The sequence below is a fragment of the Phalacrocorax carbo genome, chromosome 14, assembly GCF_963921805.1.
Source record: "Phalacrocorax carbo chromosome 14, bPhaCar2.1, whole genome shotgun sequence".
In the NCBI taxonomy this organism is placed as follows: domain Eukaryota; kingdom Metazoa; phylum Chordata; class Aves; order Suliformes; family Phalacrocoracidae; genus Phalacrocorax; species Phalacrocorax carbo.
The window spans coordinates 2,651,107-2,666,214 of NC_087526.1; the positions used below are offsets into that span (position 1 = coordinate 2,651,107).

At 47.6% G+C, this 15,108-nt stretch overlaps 1 protein-coding gene across 4 annotated transcripts in view; it reads left to right on the forward strand.

Moving 5' to 3' along the window:
• Nucleotides 1-299: 299 nt before the first annotated feature.
• DOK5 (docking protein 5) overlaps nt 300-15,108 on the forward strand; it is a 44,325-nt gene continuing 29,516 nt past the window's right edge. For all 4 annotated transcript variants that reach the window (XM_064465260.1, XM_064465264.1, XM_064465262.1 and 1 more), the window contains exon 1: nt 300-478. In XM_064465260.1, coding sequence (XP_064321330.1) covers nt 413-478 — 66 coding nt within the window. In that variant the 5' untranslated portion in view covers nt 300-412. The remainder of the gene's footprint in view (nt 479-15,108) is intronic.

Here is a 15,108-nt window from a genome sequence, read left to right on the forward strand (position 1 = left end):
GGGATGGGGACCCGCTGCCTTTTGCCCCTCAGAAGGGCCTCTGGGGGGGTGAGGCCGGCTGGGGTGGCGGGAGAGGGGCACAGCGGGGAGGCTGCGGGGGTGGGGGAGAGGGGAGGAGGAGGAGGGTGTGGGGTTGCACGGAGTGGGGCTGTGTGGGGAGGTGCGGGGCTGAGCTGGGCGGTGCGGAGCGGGGCCGGGCTGGGTGGTGCGGGGCCGGGCTGGGTGGTGCGGCGCGGGGCGGGGCGGGGCGGGGCTGGGCGGAGAGGCCGGGCTGGGCGGTGCGGTGCGGGGCTGTGCGGGGCGGAGCGGGGCCGGGCCGGGCGGTGCGGTGCGGGGCGCGGCTGCCGAGGCTGCTACGCGCCGTGCGGGCTGGCCGAGCCCCGCCGGCCGCCTCCAACTTTGCCGGGGAAGGATGGCCTCCAATTTCAACGACATCGTGAAGCAGGGCTACGTGCGCATCCGGAGCCGGCGGCTGGGGGTGAGCGCTGGCCCCCGCCCGGGGCACCTGCCTCTGGGCCTGGGGCGGGTGGGGGGGTTGCCTTTTTTTCCTTCTTCCCCTCCTTTGTCTTCCTCTTTTTGCAAACTGAGCTCAGTGGGTGTTTCCGCAGGGGAGCCGCGAAACAAAAGAAAAATTGCGGGGAGAAGAATAAAGGCACCTAAACACGCATATACGTGGGCGCATTATAGATATACGTGTGTGTGTATATCTGTTTTCCCCTCCCTCCCGCCGGGCGATGGGATGCCGCCTGCAGGGAAGGCTGTGCTGCCTCCACCTCCCGGCTCTGCCCTTCCCTCCCCCCGGAGCCAACTTCGGGCCGGGGCTGCGCGGGGGGCGCGGAGCGCGGCGAGGAAGAGGGTGGCCGGGAGGAAGGCGGGGGTGGCGCTGCCTGGTGCCCTGGGGGGTGCGGGGTCTGTGGGGGTGAAGTCCCGGGGTTCCTGGGAGGGGGCTGCTGCGAATCAGGGCTTTGAGGTGTTGTGCGGGACAGGGGAAGACGTGGTGATTTCTTCAGGGCTTTTAAGTTCATTGTGTTTCAGTTGCACAACGTGAAAATCCAGAAAGCCCCCTTCAGCTCCTGATTGAATTTTAAACTTATTTTAAGTCTGTTGTTCCGCTGTCGCGGCACGTTTCGGCTGTAGGTGCTCGGTGGGCGATAGCGGTGGGCCGGTTCCCTACGGCGCCTTGTTTGGCGGACGCGCTCGGAGAGCGTGGTCTGGCCGGGGGGCTGCGGGGCTGCTGCTCCCCGCACCCCCGAGCGAGCTGCCGGAGCCCTCCCGCAGCGGGACCCGCACGCTCCGCGCCTCCTGCCCGCCTCCCTGGGCCAGCGCCGCCTGAGCGGGGCTTTGTGTAGGCTTGAGCTGGTGTATCTGCCTCTCAGGACAGGGAGGTAGCTCGTTTCTGGGGTTTGCCGAGAACGGAGGGGTTGGCAATTCTGAATTGTTCGTAGCGTGAGTTCCGTGTCAAGATGTATTATGGGGGGGGCGGGGGGTGGTGGTGCACGGTGGTCTGAAAGCTTTTGCTGGCTCATTACAATTATAGTTTCAGTCTCTTGCTGTATCTGTGTTCAATGGCTTCTCTTCAGTCTGGGTAAGTTGCGTCTCCCTGACTTGTTGGGAAACTGGAAAGCGTTTTAAAGTATTCCAGCAGGCGTCTCTAAATGGAAGATGTTGTTTTCCTTGTACCTGGACTTGCAGGCGTAGTTCATTCTTTAAGAACCACATGATTCTGTGACAGATGGAGATAACGTCATTATAAGAGAGCTTGTAGTAAATTTGCTGGAATTGATGATTCGTAACTATCCTTTCATTACTGAATGTCTATTAGTGCTCAGTTTGTTCTACAGCAGAAGACTAAGATTAAACTTGGACGCATCTTCGTGTACTGTGACAGTGAAACCCAACGGGCATGTGAATAAGGCGCATCTGACTCTGAGATAGGTGTAAATTCTGTTAATGCCTGTGCCTTTCCTTTATTAAGGCTTTCCAAATCACGTCGAGGGTGGTGGTGGTGAGGCAGTGCTCGGTGCCCCCTCAGTAGAAGTGCGTTTGACAGCTGAATGCAAAACCGGAGGGAGAAATGGAGAATGACGCTGAGTCCATGGAAACAGAAGAAATGTTAAATGTTTTCTCTGAAAGTACGGTTTATTTGATCTCATGCCTTCTAATTCCAACGGTGTGTATTATTATCAATGGCTGGGAAGTGTGAAAGGGGTGATGGAAAGTGCTTTTGTGAAGAAGTCCACGCGAGGTCCCAGAGAGTCCCCACGACCATAGGTTTATTAAAACGAGGAGTCCTGCGTTGTTGCCCCGAGCTGCCCTTGGCTCTGGGCGTGCTGTCCCGACGGCTTTCCAGAGCCGTGGGGAACGTTCGGAGGGAAGCTAGTAGCTGCTGCGACCTGGCTGTCACGGCTTTAGATCTGGTGACGGAGGCCTGTGCGATGAGGGAGGGGTGACCTATTCAAATCGTGCTGCTCCATTTGGAAATAAGCAGCCTCATCAGCAGTAATGCTCTCCTCTCCTTGTGGTTTTTGGTTTAGGGTATTGGCCCACTACTTAAGAACAGACGGTTGACACACGGCTGAAGATTTCTTCCTGTAACATGCATTTTCTATAAGCTGCTTAAAAGCCCAGTGCCCTGATTTACAACACCCAAGTAATTATGATTAACCCGTGTTCTTTAAATGCAGGACGAGCTTGTGTTGCTGGCGGCAGCGGTGCAACTGTCAGCACCCGCTTCCCCAGCTACGAGTCCTTTCCCCTCCGTGCGTTTTCCTCCTTGCTGCAGGTGTGCATGTGCACGGCTGGTACTGGAGCGGCCTGAGCACCTGGGGTGCCACCTGGCTTTAGGAGGAGCTTGAATTCAATCTTAATCAGTGACTAACGGGAGCTTGGCTTCTTCAGAGGGGAAGGAATGATGCAAACAGCTTGTTTTCTGGTAGCTACGTCGGGGAGGGCTGTTGGACAGCCGGGAGTTGGAGGTGGGAAGGGGAAAAAATATACTTTAGACCGTAAAATACTAACTTTCAAAGAACTTTCCAGTGCCCTGAAAACATTAGGAAGGACGAGCCCACTCCAGCCCCATGTAGGACTCCTGTTTAATCGCAAAGGATTTCAATACTCTGTGTGTGGCGAGGTGTAAGTGGGAGTTATTAAAATACTTTCCAATATTATGGTGGCACAGCTGTAATCAGTGCATTGTCTTTTCAGACTGAATTCAGCTCCTGGGTTTTTCTCTGTAACGCTATGGTAATTCCATCACCAAGGGAACTAGGAGCAGAGCTTGTATCTACAAATTAGCTCAAGAAATTACTTTTCTGAGTAACTGGGGTGCAGGTGCTAGATTTGGAAAGAAAGGGGTGCAGAGAAGCAGCTTGCTCAAAACCAAACCTCTTTTAAAAGAAAAACGACAATTCTGGTAGGCCCTACTTTGTAATGTCAAGATTGAATTTAGGCTAATTAGTTTCGTACCTGGACTGGTTTTGCGCACTTTAAATATGTAAATTTAATTTAATATTATTTAATAGAATAGTTTCCATAGCAACATTTGTATCACATGTGTCTTCTGTGGAGCCAGATATATTCAGGAGAAAGCACACTATTCCCAAACCTTTCCATCCTTACAGGGAGAAAAACAATTCCCTGAGCCAATGGTGTCCCTGTGTTATGCCGTTAGCGGTGGCACCGGGGAGGTTGTGTGCTAGAAAAGTGCTGATGCTGTAAAAGCACAACCTTCCAGAGTTCTGTAAAACAAATAATATCAGCTTTGCTCTGCGAGCAGCGCTTCCATCGGTGACCACTAGTGACCACCGGGCCTGTGCTTTGGGAAGGAAGATGCTCTGTTGCTCTGAGAGCTTTTGCTTGCAATCACCTTCCATTTGACCGAGTGCTTTATATCCGTATATGAAACAGGGGAGTAATTTTATGGCCTATGTACCTAAAAATGCTTTTTTTGTGCTTAAGGTTTTCAAATAATGTCACGTTCTGTGATAGAGATGTGACCTTTCAGAGGGGGAATATATTATGGGGGTGTTTCCTCTCCTTAATGAAAAGCCCAGTTCTTGTGTTTCCATCTTAAGCACGGGAGGGTGTGCGCTGCTTGTGACCACGCTTGGGCCTTCACTGTGGGTTGGACTGGCTCAACTGAGAGTTCAAATAGCAATTAAAAATCAAAACAGGAACAAATCTTTGAAACAGAGAGCCTTTGGAGAGCCGGAAGAGCTTTGAAAGGCAAGGAGTACTCGATAGCCGCCTTCGAGGTGCAGCCAGCCCCCCCTCTCATGGGCTGGGAGGTGCCCAGCGGTGCGTGTTTGGTTGCAATCTAATGCCTTGGTTGAACTCGCTCTTGTTAAGGCTTATCTTACCCTTGCTGCGTCCAGTCCTAAACTCGGGTTTGCTGGAAGCTGCGTTTTGATTTGAGCAAGCATCGTGCAGCACAGCAGCTGCTCTAAGGACACCCTCTGCTGCCATTGTCAAGGTGTAGGCAGAAGTGCCGGAGGCTCAGGGTGAAGGCGGGTGATGCTCCTGAAGCCTGTTCCTCGGGGTACAGGCGGCAGTGCCGGGAGTGCTGGTGGTGTGGCACTGGGAGGGTGCCCTCCTGCGTGCAGGGCTTTGAAGACAGCACTGTTCCCCTCGGAAGACCCTGCGGAGTTTGCAGGCATCCAGCCTGTCCCTGCCTCTTGATGTATGGGAGGCTGCTGGAGCAAGATGCCGTGGGGTTGGCTGTCAGCCCCTCGTTCCTGGTATGCCAGTAACACACTTGGAGTGTCTTGTTGCATTAAGCGATGAAGTGCTGCTAGTGTCAGGGGGAAACAATCTCTTCGACGAACAGCAACTGCCTTGAGCTGTCTGTAGCTAAAAGCAAAATAGTGCTGATCAAACAGAAGTGCCTCAAAGAACCAGCTGAGATGTGCTGGGGCTGAGCAGAGATGTCTCTATTAAGGAGCTGTACATTTTCATAGCTATGCAAAACCTTGTAAAGCCTGGCTTGGTTCTGCACAATACTTGATTGACTAGGAAATCACCGGCTTCCAAAAACATTCTCTCTGGCTTGCTCGGAAACTCGGCACCTTCTTCCCGATAGAGGGCTTGGCTGCGGTGGCTTACCTGTTGCTGCTTTCCAGGAGGGGTGGAACACCTTTCTCAACACACCTTAGGGCAATACAAATACGACTGCGCTCTTCCTGCCAAGCTTTGCCTGCTACGAACGCATCTGGCTCGCGCGCCAGCGCCTCCATCGATTCCCCGTTGCTCAGACCCTTTGAAACTCATCAGCAGAGCGGGTCTCTCGAAACGTGAGCTTCGTTCCGTGGGCTGCGGCGCTTGAGCCGCGGTGGCGCGAGGGGGATGAACGCTCTGTACAGGCAACGCGAGGAGTCTGTGCTGCTGAACGGTCTTCCAGGGAAAACCCAACAGGACAGACAGAGTCTTTCAAATTTTTAAGGCTTACAAATAGATGTGGAGCCATCCACGGTAGTTTGTGCTCTCATGTGCTCTTCCCTCTGCCACAAACTTGCCGATGCTGAAGCGATCTTTGTCTTGCTAACACAGCTCTTAAAATGTCTTTATTCCGGAAGACTTCTGATATAAGGGGTCTGTGCCATAATCCAATATAAATCCAGGTTGAAATAAGGAATGAATTATGGTTAAAAAATTGAATGTACAGTTATTTGCCTACATATTTCTTTCATTATAGAGCAAGGAAAGTGTAACAGTTGTGATGCTTTCTGCTTCGGCAGACCTCTCTCTAACACTGAAACGCTTTCTGTTCCTGGCCTTTGTTACTTCAGGTTGTCTGTCTCTTAATTTCACTGTGAAGATGCAAGAATTGGAGCTGTAAAATAACTTTGGCTCTCACAAATGTAGAAGTAGCCTTCCCGAGCTTAAATGCACGTTTTCACAAAGGATTCAAGAAAGCACTAAAAGCGGAGTAGGAAATGCTGAAATAATTTGCATATGAAAATTAAAGTGACCTGTATTCTGGAAGAGGATGAAGCTTTCTCCTGTATGAAAGGCAGGGTTATTAAAATTAGAACAGTGTAGGACAGCATATGCTGCTGAATTAATATACATAGATTACTGTTTCTGCATGACAGAAGTACTTAAAACAAATAGTCCTGGCAATTTGTTTTGGGTTTTTTTTTTTTTTTTTAGAAAAGTCTTACAAATTATTTATCTTTCTAGAATATATGCTGTTGCTAACTAGATACACTGGGTGTTTACAGCCCAGAAAAACAATCTGTACGCTAAAAATCCTATGTGGAACTCTCAGAGTTGGACATCATTAACAAGCAGCCTGATTTATTTTATCATTGCCATGGTTTTACGAAGGCATTTCCTGCGTGTGGGGGTCCGGGAGTCTGCTCCATGAGTTTGTATTACTATCACATTATTACAGGCTATTAAAAACACTCTTTTGGGAGGATCCATTGACTCTGCTGGAGCTGTGCTAAGTGTCCGTTGCTAAAAATGCAGGTCTCTGCAGAGACTTCTTTATCTCTTTGTCAGAAATTAAAGCTCACGGAGAAGAAGAGAGGGGTAAAGTGGAATTTTTTTTACCTAGCAATCTGTTTCTTGTACCTCTGTCTGGCAAAGGAAATGCTGCTAACAGATTTTTGTAGAATCCTGTCTCATGAGGTATCTTCCACTTTGCACTTAGGAGGCGAGGCACAGAACCGTTCTTGCAGTCGTATCTGTTTAACAACACGTCTGATTAAATCCGCAGTCTGCACAGCGTGCTCCTGGGGTTGTGTGTAACCCCATCTGTCGGAGGCACCTCCTTGTTATGCAAGGAATGATCAGCCTCATCTGCCTGTTAGAGTGGGTCCTCCACGGAAATTTGGGCTGGATCCAAGAAAAAGATCCGAGCACCCAACGTGAGGGTTAGCGGGGTTTGAGCAGCTGAAGCCCCAAAGTGCAATTCTGATCCCACTCGTGTTTGTCCGTGGGAGTTTCCTAAGGACACGGAGATCAGCCGGCGTCCTCCAGGCTTTCAGTCGTGGCAAGCTCCGGGTTGTCCAGCCTCTGGTGTGCCCCTGCAGTCCTGCCTGGGGGTTTCTCTTGCTGTCCTCTGATGGGGCCAGATGATCTGGGGACAAAGGTGTAGAACGGAGATTTAAACGATGGTTTTCACCACCTTTGTTAAAGGTGGATAAACTTCTGCCCGTACCTCTACCAATAAAGTTATTAGAAGAGCTAAAGATGAACTAAGCTCAGTCCAGACCTCATCCTTCCAACCACTCTTTGCAGGGCACTTTTCTGGCTCTGCACGTGGGTCAGGGGGCTCAAACTTTCCTCCTCAGTGCCCTTGTCCTCACCAGTGGGGCAGCATAAATGGATTTTTTTTGCGCCTTTCCGAATCAACTTGGGCATGATGAAGTGATTTCTCATCACAAGGGTGACCTTACGCAAGTGCTGGATGTTACTGGAAATGTGGCTTCATAAGTAGGTCCTGGCTTCGTGGAGTGAAGGGAAGGAGGAAAATCAGACGTCGTACCTCTGAAAGCAGCTGCGTCGGCACCGTTGATCTCACTGGTGCAAGGCTCGCGTTAACATATAGCCAAAATGGTTTGTGCGGGTGCTGTCCTTCTGAACACTGGGCAACGCTGACCTGCACCAGCTTAACCAAATTCAGGCAAGTCTAGGTCGTAGTGAAATAGGGGACGTAAAAATTAGTAGGTAACTGTAACAGGGTCTCTTCTGAAAGATGTGACTGCTGGAACTACAAGAGTAGGCTTGTTCCCTCTTTAGTGTTAACCTTGTTAAGGACAGAAACTAGATCTGTGCGTGTCAACTTTCTTTGCTTGATGGGTCTGACTAGCCCAAAAACTTCTAATCGCATCAGCGTGAAGGAATGTGGTGTAAGTGGTGTCCTCCAGGGCAGAACCGGGGCTCTCCTCACCAGCCCCATCACAGGAATTTGTAATAGTTTAGTCTTGAGCCTGTGGCAGAGCAGGGAACTGACTTCTTCACGACTTCGTAACCAGTTGCTCGTTTCTCGGAAATGCTTGCTTACGTGGCGTAACGTGCAGGACTTGGATGTTTCTGGAATTATTTAAAAAACAATGAAAAATAATTCTTCGGTTTCTGGAATCTTCCTAGTTCGATTAATGCTTTACATGCAATATTAAAGATTTTTTAGTAATGTTTAGAAAATGAGTTTGAAAATCACCTAAAATTAAGAGGATGTTAATCTCTTTTGTATTTGAGTATTGCATGAGAACTTACATGTTGGACAGTGGCCATGTACGAGATTTAAGTGGAAAAATACACAACTCGTGCTGTTGACCGCTCCTCAGGAAGTGTAGCGTTACTGCTTATTGCACACACTTGCTCTAGGACTAGATGGGAAAACTTCTGATTCGTGCTTAGAAGTTTGGATAAACTTTTGTATAAAGTTTTGGACTTGTCCACTTCAGGCTCTTTTTTTTTTTTTCCCTTGAAACTTCAGCTGAAATTTTTGATTGTCAAAAGCTGAAAAGAGATGAAGCTTTCAGGGTTTTCTGTTCTTGGTTTTAATTAAACTGACTTCTGTAGAAACCTCATTGAGAGGATTGGTGTGGAACGTTTAAAATGACATGTACTTTTACAAGTTTCTGCATAGCACTGTTTCTGTGAAACCCTGTGGGAGGAGAGGTAAAATGGGGGAGAGACAATCTGCAGGACTAGAACCATATGGTTAAAGAGATTGGTGCTTGAATAAGCGTGCCAGAAAGTTAATATGGGGATTTTAGAGTATGAGCTGTGAAAACTGGAAACAAGAATGATGTAAGGCTGGGGGGGGAGAGGGAAAAGTTGTCTGCCTATATCTGCATTTGAAGCAGCTTTATTGATCAAACTCTAGTGTTCACCTATATGGCTCCTTTCGGTCTGGAAGCATTGGGACAGACTAAAACTGCACAGATTTCTTATGTACCAACTTCAACCTGCAAGATATTAAGCCCATTGGATATTCATATTTTTAGAAAACGTTAAATAAGGTGTTGGAACATATTCACAGATATTAAGATTTCTTACTGCTTGGAACTTGTCAGTGGCAGCAGGGATAGGATCCAGGACATTGCTTAGAAAGTCTGAGCTTTTATCTTAGAGCTGATAAGGGGAGGAATACCAGTAAATGTCATTCAAGAGCTAATGCAGCTCCATCTGGCTGCTGGCATTGGGTCTGTCGGCCCATGAGCAAGTCCCCTTTGGGTGTCCTCTGGCACAAAGTTAATGGGATTTGAGTCCAAGTCAGTGGGTGTCTTGATAAGGTTACCTCTGGAATTGAAGCAGAGAAGTCGAGTTGGAGAAAAGTGAGCGGTGCTTGTCATCCGGGAGCTGCTCACCTTGCGTGATCTGTGTGTGAGAGGACCGGGGCGCTTAGCACTGTGTTCAGGATGAGTTAAAAGGAGGTTTTGCAACTTACATGGTGGAATTACATTCTGTTTCTTCTCTTAAGGTATATTAATTTTTGCCTTGTGAAAACAGGCTGGAGAAGCAAAGGTCTGGTGTCTTTCCCATGACCCCCCACTTTTCCTCATACCGCTTTTCCTATCCGAGTTTCATTCTGGGGCAGCATCTGGGTTTGTTTTGGAGGTCACTCGTAGCCCAAGCTATGATTCTAAACTGAGCTGGGAATTCTGGAGGTTTGTGTATCTTAGAAATAGGCACATCTGATCTTTAGGGTTGTGTGGAGAGAAACAAAAGAGAACCTAATTCAGTTCCAAAAAAACCCCTCCACCAAAATCCCCCAAAACAAGCCTAAGAACTGTTCCAGTTTTTCTCCAGGAGGCAGAAGATGGGAGATTATGCAGATCACGATTTGGAGGATGAAATTCCTGTTTTGATGGTGGCCCTTTTTAGGAGCAGGAACAGCTTTTCTTGTGCTTTCTAGCATATGTTTCCTGGTAAATTACCTTGCACGTTCTTCTTTGCAAGATGGCCTTAGTTTGTTAGGCAAAACAATGAGATGCCAAATTTGCCTTTTCTGATAAACTGAGTTAGCCAGTAAACAACTGGATCTTACCCGTGTGCTGTCTTGTGCTAAAGGTGGAGTTTTCATTTTATCACGTCTAATGCAAACCCGAGCAGAACACCCTTTTTCTTCTGCTTTTTTCTCAAACACTTCCCTCATCTTCTGCCAGTTGTGGGTCCCGATTCGGCATTTTCACTATTTGCTCTTCCTTTGTTAAACCAAGGTCTGCACGGTGGCTGGAGGTGACCGCGCTACCTGCTCCGAGTCGGAAAGGAATGCCAAGGATTAGTGTAAAGGCAGTGAGAGGAAAACAAAACCCAATTATAAGCAGGTGAAATTAGGTCGTTCGTGGCTTTGATGCCTTTTCATCATCAATCTGTTACCCGGTGTGAAGGTGATTCTCCTGCTGGTGTATCTGGGCATTACCCTGAAGTTAGATCAGCGATAAATTAATATTTTGCAGTGTTTGTGGAAACACTTGAAAGAAAGTAACAGATGTAAGGTCTGTACCTGAGACCGACATCTTAATTTGATGTTTGTTAGTTTTAGATGTACCATGGAAGTTGATGGACTGTTCCTATTATCTTCCTGTCTGACTTCATCAAGCCCTGTCAGAAATACCAGTGAAAGTTCAAGCTATTGGAATGAATAGTGGGTTTTTTTTCACCTTTACCAAAAATAATGTAGCTTGTTTCAGTCCAGAATATCAATACGGTAAAATCCATGGTATTTCTCTCCAGCAACATTAATGTAGGCAATTAAGTTGTCCCTTTATTTACCAAGTAATGTTTACCTGGGGAACTATCAATGCCCTATGGTCGGCAAAGGAAAAATTCCTCTTAATGCTCTCACTAATGTCTCCGCGCCAGTGAGGATGGATGTTAGCTGATTGTAGTGAATTAACTGCATACTGTTGAGTGGCGTACTCTTGGCACAGTGCTTATGGTAAAACACAAGTGGCTATTCTCCGTTAAATGAAGTAGTGCAAATTAAGACAGTATTCTGCTAGGCTTTCATAGACTTTTTTTTATGCAGCAGTCATATTTTCTTGGGGATGGAGTCTACCTAATGTGAATGAACTTTTGAACTCTTTTTTTTTTTTTTATTAGTACTACACAGCTGGGACATGAGAAATTAGTAGAAGTTGGGTTTGTCCATTTGAACTAGTGCATAGACTACCCTAAGCAAATGCAAGAGGACCGCAAGAGCCAGTGGAAAGTCAGGAGTCCACCAGGGAAATATTGGCTCTGGAATCCTCATTTTAATCTGTGTTTCTTTAAGTCAGTATTAGTCCGTGTCCCCCAGCCCAAAACAGAAGAAAAAAAAACCCCAATAAACAAACAAAACCCTCCCAAACCCCAGCTGCACCTTTACTAGAAAACTGACTGGATTTTTTTTTTTTAATATTGGACAATCTGGTGACATTTCTCACTGGTCGGTAGCTTTAACGGTTCTGGCAGAGCAACGGAGCTGCTACGTGGAGCATCGTCACTTTGTGCCCAGGATGGAGCCCATCTACTGGTCACGGGCCCCGTGGGTTTATGCTGTGAGGTGGGTCCTTCTGTGCACGGGCCTTCAGTAATTCAGGGTGCCCCGAAGGTTGTCACTCCGAAGCCAGTGCAGCCAAGTGCTTGAAAAGGGAAACGGCGTTTTGACTGCCGTGGACTTGTCCCCGCAGCGGCTTTGAACAGAGTCTCTGTCCGTCTAACCGTCTTGGCAAATGCCTTCAGTTATTTGCTGCAATCCTGTAAGGCAAAGCTGAAGTGCTCGTTACTATGATTTAATGGGCTGTAATTCTGTCACTCTTAACAAAGCACTATATTTTGGTGAAGTCCAGCTTGCGGTGACTCACTTGGTAGCATTATTTGCTCTTTCATGCAGATTTACTTTGATTTTAAAACTGATCCAAGCTCCGGAGCAGCTGGGGGAATGACCTTTGACTGCATAGCTTTGATGTCAGGGTTGAAAGAAAAATGTAGAGGGAATAAGATAAGTTTGCCTTGTGGTGGGACAATCTGATGGGCTAACCTTGAGACTTGAGGTGTCTGGAGGGCGTCTGGAGGGATGGGAGCTAATGTATTTGTTGCAGGAAGCCTGTGATGCTTTCTGAAGCTTGCAGTTAAATTAATTGGTGAATGGCAGAGAATGACAGCGGGCCAGAAATGGGCAGTTATACCCATCTGTTAGCTATGGGCTTGCAGGGCATTTGTCATCCTTGGCTCTCCGAGCAGCACATAACAAGCATCATTAACCGTATTTAACAGGTGGGCAAGTGGCAACAGGTACGGCTGAATTGTTCGAGTCCTACGCTGAAGACTGAGAAACTAAAGCCCTTCTCCCGTGTCTGGCTTTGGATGCTGGCAGCTTACTGCTGAAGTGCTTCCCGAGATAAAGGCCCCATTCATGTGCACTTTCTGCCCCTTTTTTTTTTAAAAATCTCATTATATGTAGTCTTAAAATTACAAGTCCGACTCTGAAATGCACTCTTACAAATGGTGGTATGCTCTGGGGGGCTGAAGCAAAGCCTGTTGCTGGGAGTTTGTGAGCAAGCAGGGCTCGTCTCCAACCGCGGAGCACGTCCCAACTGTGCCTTCTGACAGCTGGGTTCAGGAGAACGTCCCCCACCGTGGCTTTAGCAGGCGAGCTGTTACCACGGGTTAGCGGACGTGTGCTCTGCAGCCTTTTGCGTCTGATGTCCTAATTAGTGAGCTCTGTGAACTGTTAATGAGCTGTATCAGTGCCATTTTCCCCCTATAGCCCGTGTAATTAAAGTAACCAAATCAGCTACTTAGTGACAAAAAAAAAAAAGAATAAATCCGAACCATAATTCACCGCGGTCACTTGAAGTTATTCAGCAGTTGCCTAATTCTAACGCAGTACTAGATGGTGTTCCTTCACCGGACCGCACTGGTGGCCTGGCCCAGCAGGACAGCACATCCAGCTGCACTCTGCAGAGCTCAGCCAGCACGAGCTGGCTGCACAGAGTCAGTTTTTAGTCTGCTTTGAAGCCTTTACCTTTTTTTCCCCCCCTTCCTTTAGTAGTTAGAATCCCAGGCTGATTTTCTTCTATCCAGTTTCATGCCTAGAATTAACTGTGCCCATATGTAAGGCTTAGCAGATGTTCAAGGAACCAAATCAGATACTTAGCTCCAGCCTGACTTTTTTTAAGCTGTCACTAGCAAGAGAGGGTTTCTGCTGTAAATGCTTCTCGGCACTTGGAGGCACTGTCCTCTAATGGCCTTACGCAGCCCAGAATTATAACCTTTTCTGTGTATGATTTTAAACAAACCAGCAACCCTATACTTTGAAGGCTGTAAACCCATAAAGAAGGCCTGTAAGAGGCAGGATGTTTCATGAAGCGCTCTCTTCCTAATGATACTGCATCCAACATATCGTTTCTGCAGGGAGAGTAGATTGGAAGTTAAAGTCTTGCTCTCCATGTCTTTTAGGTCCCAAAATTCTAGACAGTCATTAGAGAAACTAAATAATTGAGCCAAGTTCTATATTGCCCTCCATCACATCAAAGAGCATGACTGCTTACCCCTTACATCTCCTGTGTAGTTTACTATGCAGTGTAGCTTATTTACACATTAGTTTAGCCACAAGTCTCCTGTGAGTTGCATGTAAGGAGCACCTGCCAGTGCGAATTCAAGGCACCACGCACTTAGTAGAGAAGGGAAAGACATGACTCCTATGAGAACACTTACGATACTCATGTGGGATAAGCAAGCCCTAAATCCCAGCCCTGTCATCTTAACGATGTTTTGCATTAGCAGCTGTCACTGTTCCTTTCCAGGTGCCAGCCTCCTAGCTCTCCTGCATTCCTGGAGCCCTTTCCCTGCCCCTTGAGGTCCAGAATCCTGTTCTAGGTGTCCCCCCAAGTCTGGTGGCTTCTCTGTCCTGTCTGGACTGAACCATAGTGTCCTTCCAAAGCCCTCAAAAGATTGCCGGTGACATCTCTCACATACAATGTGCTTCATCATCTGGCCAGGATCTGCAGTTAAGACGCCCCTGCACTCCAGACTTCCAGCTGCTGAGTGCACCAGCAATCTGAAGGGGTACCTTGCCTCTAAACTGCTTTATTGACAGTTGCAGTGATTTGCTGTAAAGGGCTCTCAGAAGCTCTTGGGTGTCCCTTTAATAATAATAATAATAATACTACTACTAATAATAAAGTCTTCTACCAGGCTGGAATGCATCAGCAAATCCCTTCTTGTCTTTCAATGAACCCATTTCATCGTGAACTCTGCCAGAGGTGACCTGTGCCAGCAGCAGCAGCATTTTTTCCCCATTGTCTGAACCAATGACTAATATATACCGGTTACAAGCAAAACCTGTAAAACGCTGCTTGTGTTTCCCTGTCAACGTCCATTGTCACAGAGCATAGTATAGACACGAAGTAAAACAAAGGCTCCATTACTAAATTGTTGGGTAATTTTGGGTGAGCCATTTTACTGTCTGGGCTTAGATTATGCTCCTCACCGCCCTGCCATGGCTCGGACAACGTGCCTGAGATCACGGCACGCAGACTTTCAGTTGCTGCGGATGTTTTGGCAGTAAGTATGCCTTGCCTGTGGAATGGATCCCATGTAATCATGGAGGACCAAAAAATAAAAAGATATAGAACAAAGTTGTCTTCTGCCTAGTGTGCCAAGTGGGAATGCGTCTGTAGGCTCAAATCCAGCTGTTTGGTGTTTTAAACTAAGGCTGGAGGAATGGCTTTGAGTTCTGAGACTGAACCATTAACAAAAATCCCCCTTCTGGTTGATGCAGTTCCAGTTGGGAGGGAAGGTGTAGAAAGAAAGAGTTTCTGAAGAGGGAGGACTGATCAAAATGCCTCCTATTTCAGAGCAGTAGGCATCTGTTGTGACTTGCATTAATAAGCGTAAGAGTAAGAGAAGGCGTATAGATTCGTAAAGATCTGCCAAGCGTTGGTTGTTTTTTTTTGGTGCACTGGTGTTACAGCAAGTTCTGGCCAGTGCCAAAGCTGGGTTTTGTAACTTGATGAAAAAACTTTGCAGTACTGAGCGACGTTGTGCATTCTGAACGCCCAGAGGCGAGATTGCCGCTTCGTTCCCTATTAGCAGCTGCGCATGACTTCTTAGGGCAAAACATTGCTTCTGAAGACGTACACTGAACGAGAGGAAGGAGTGAGGTTT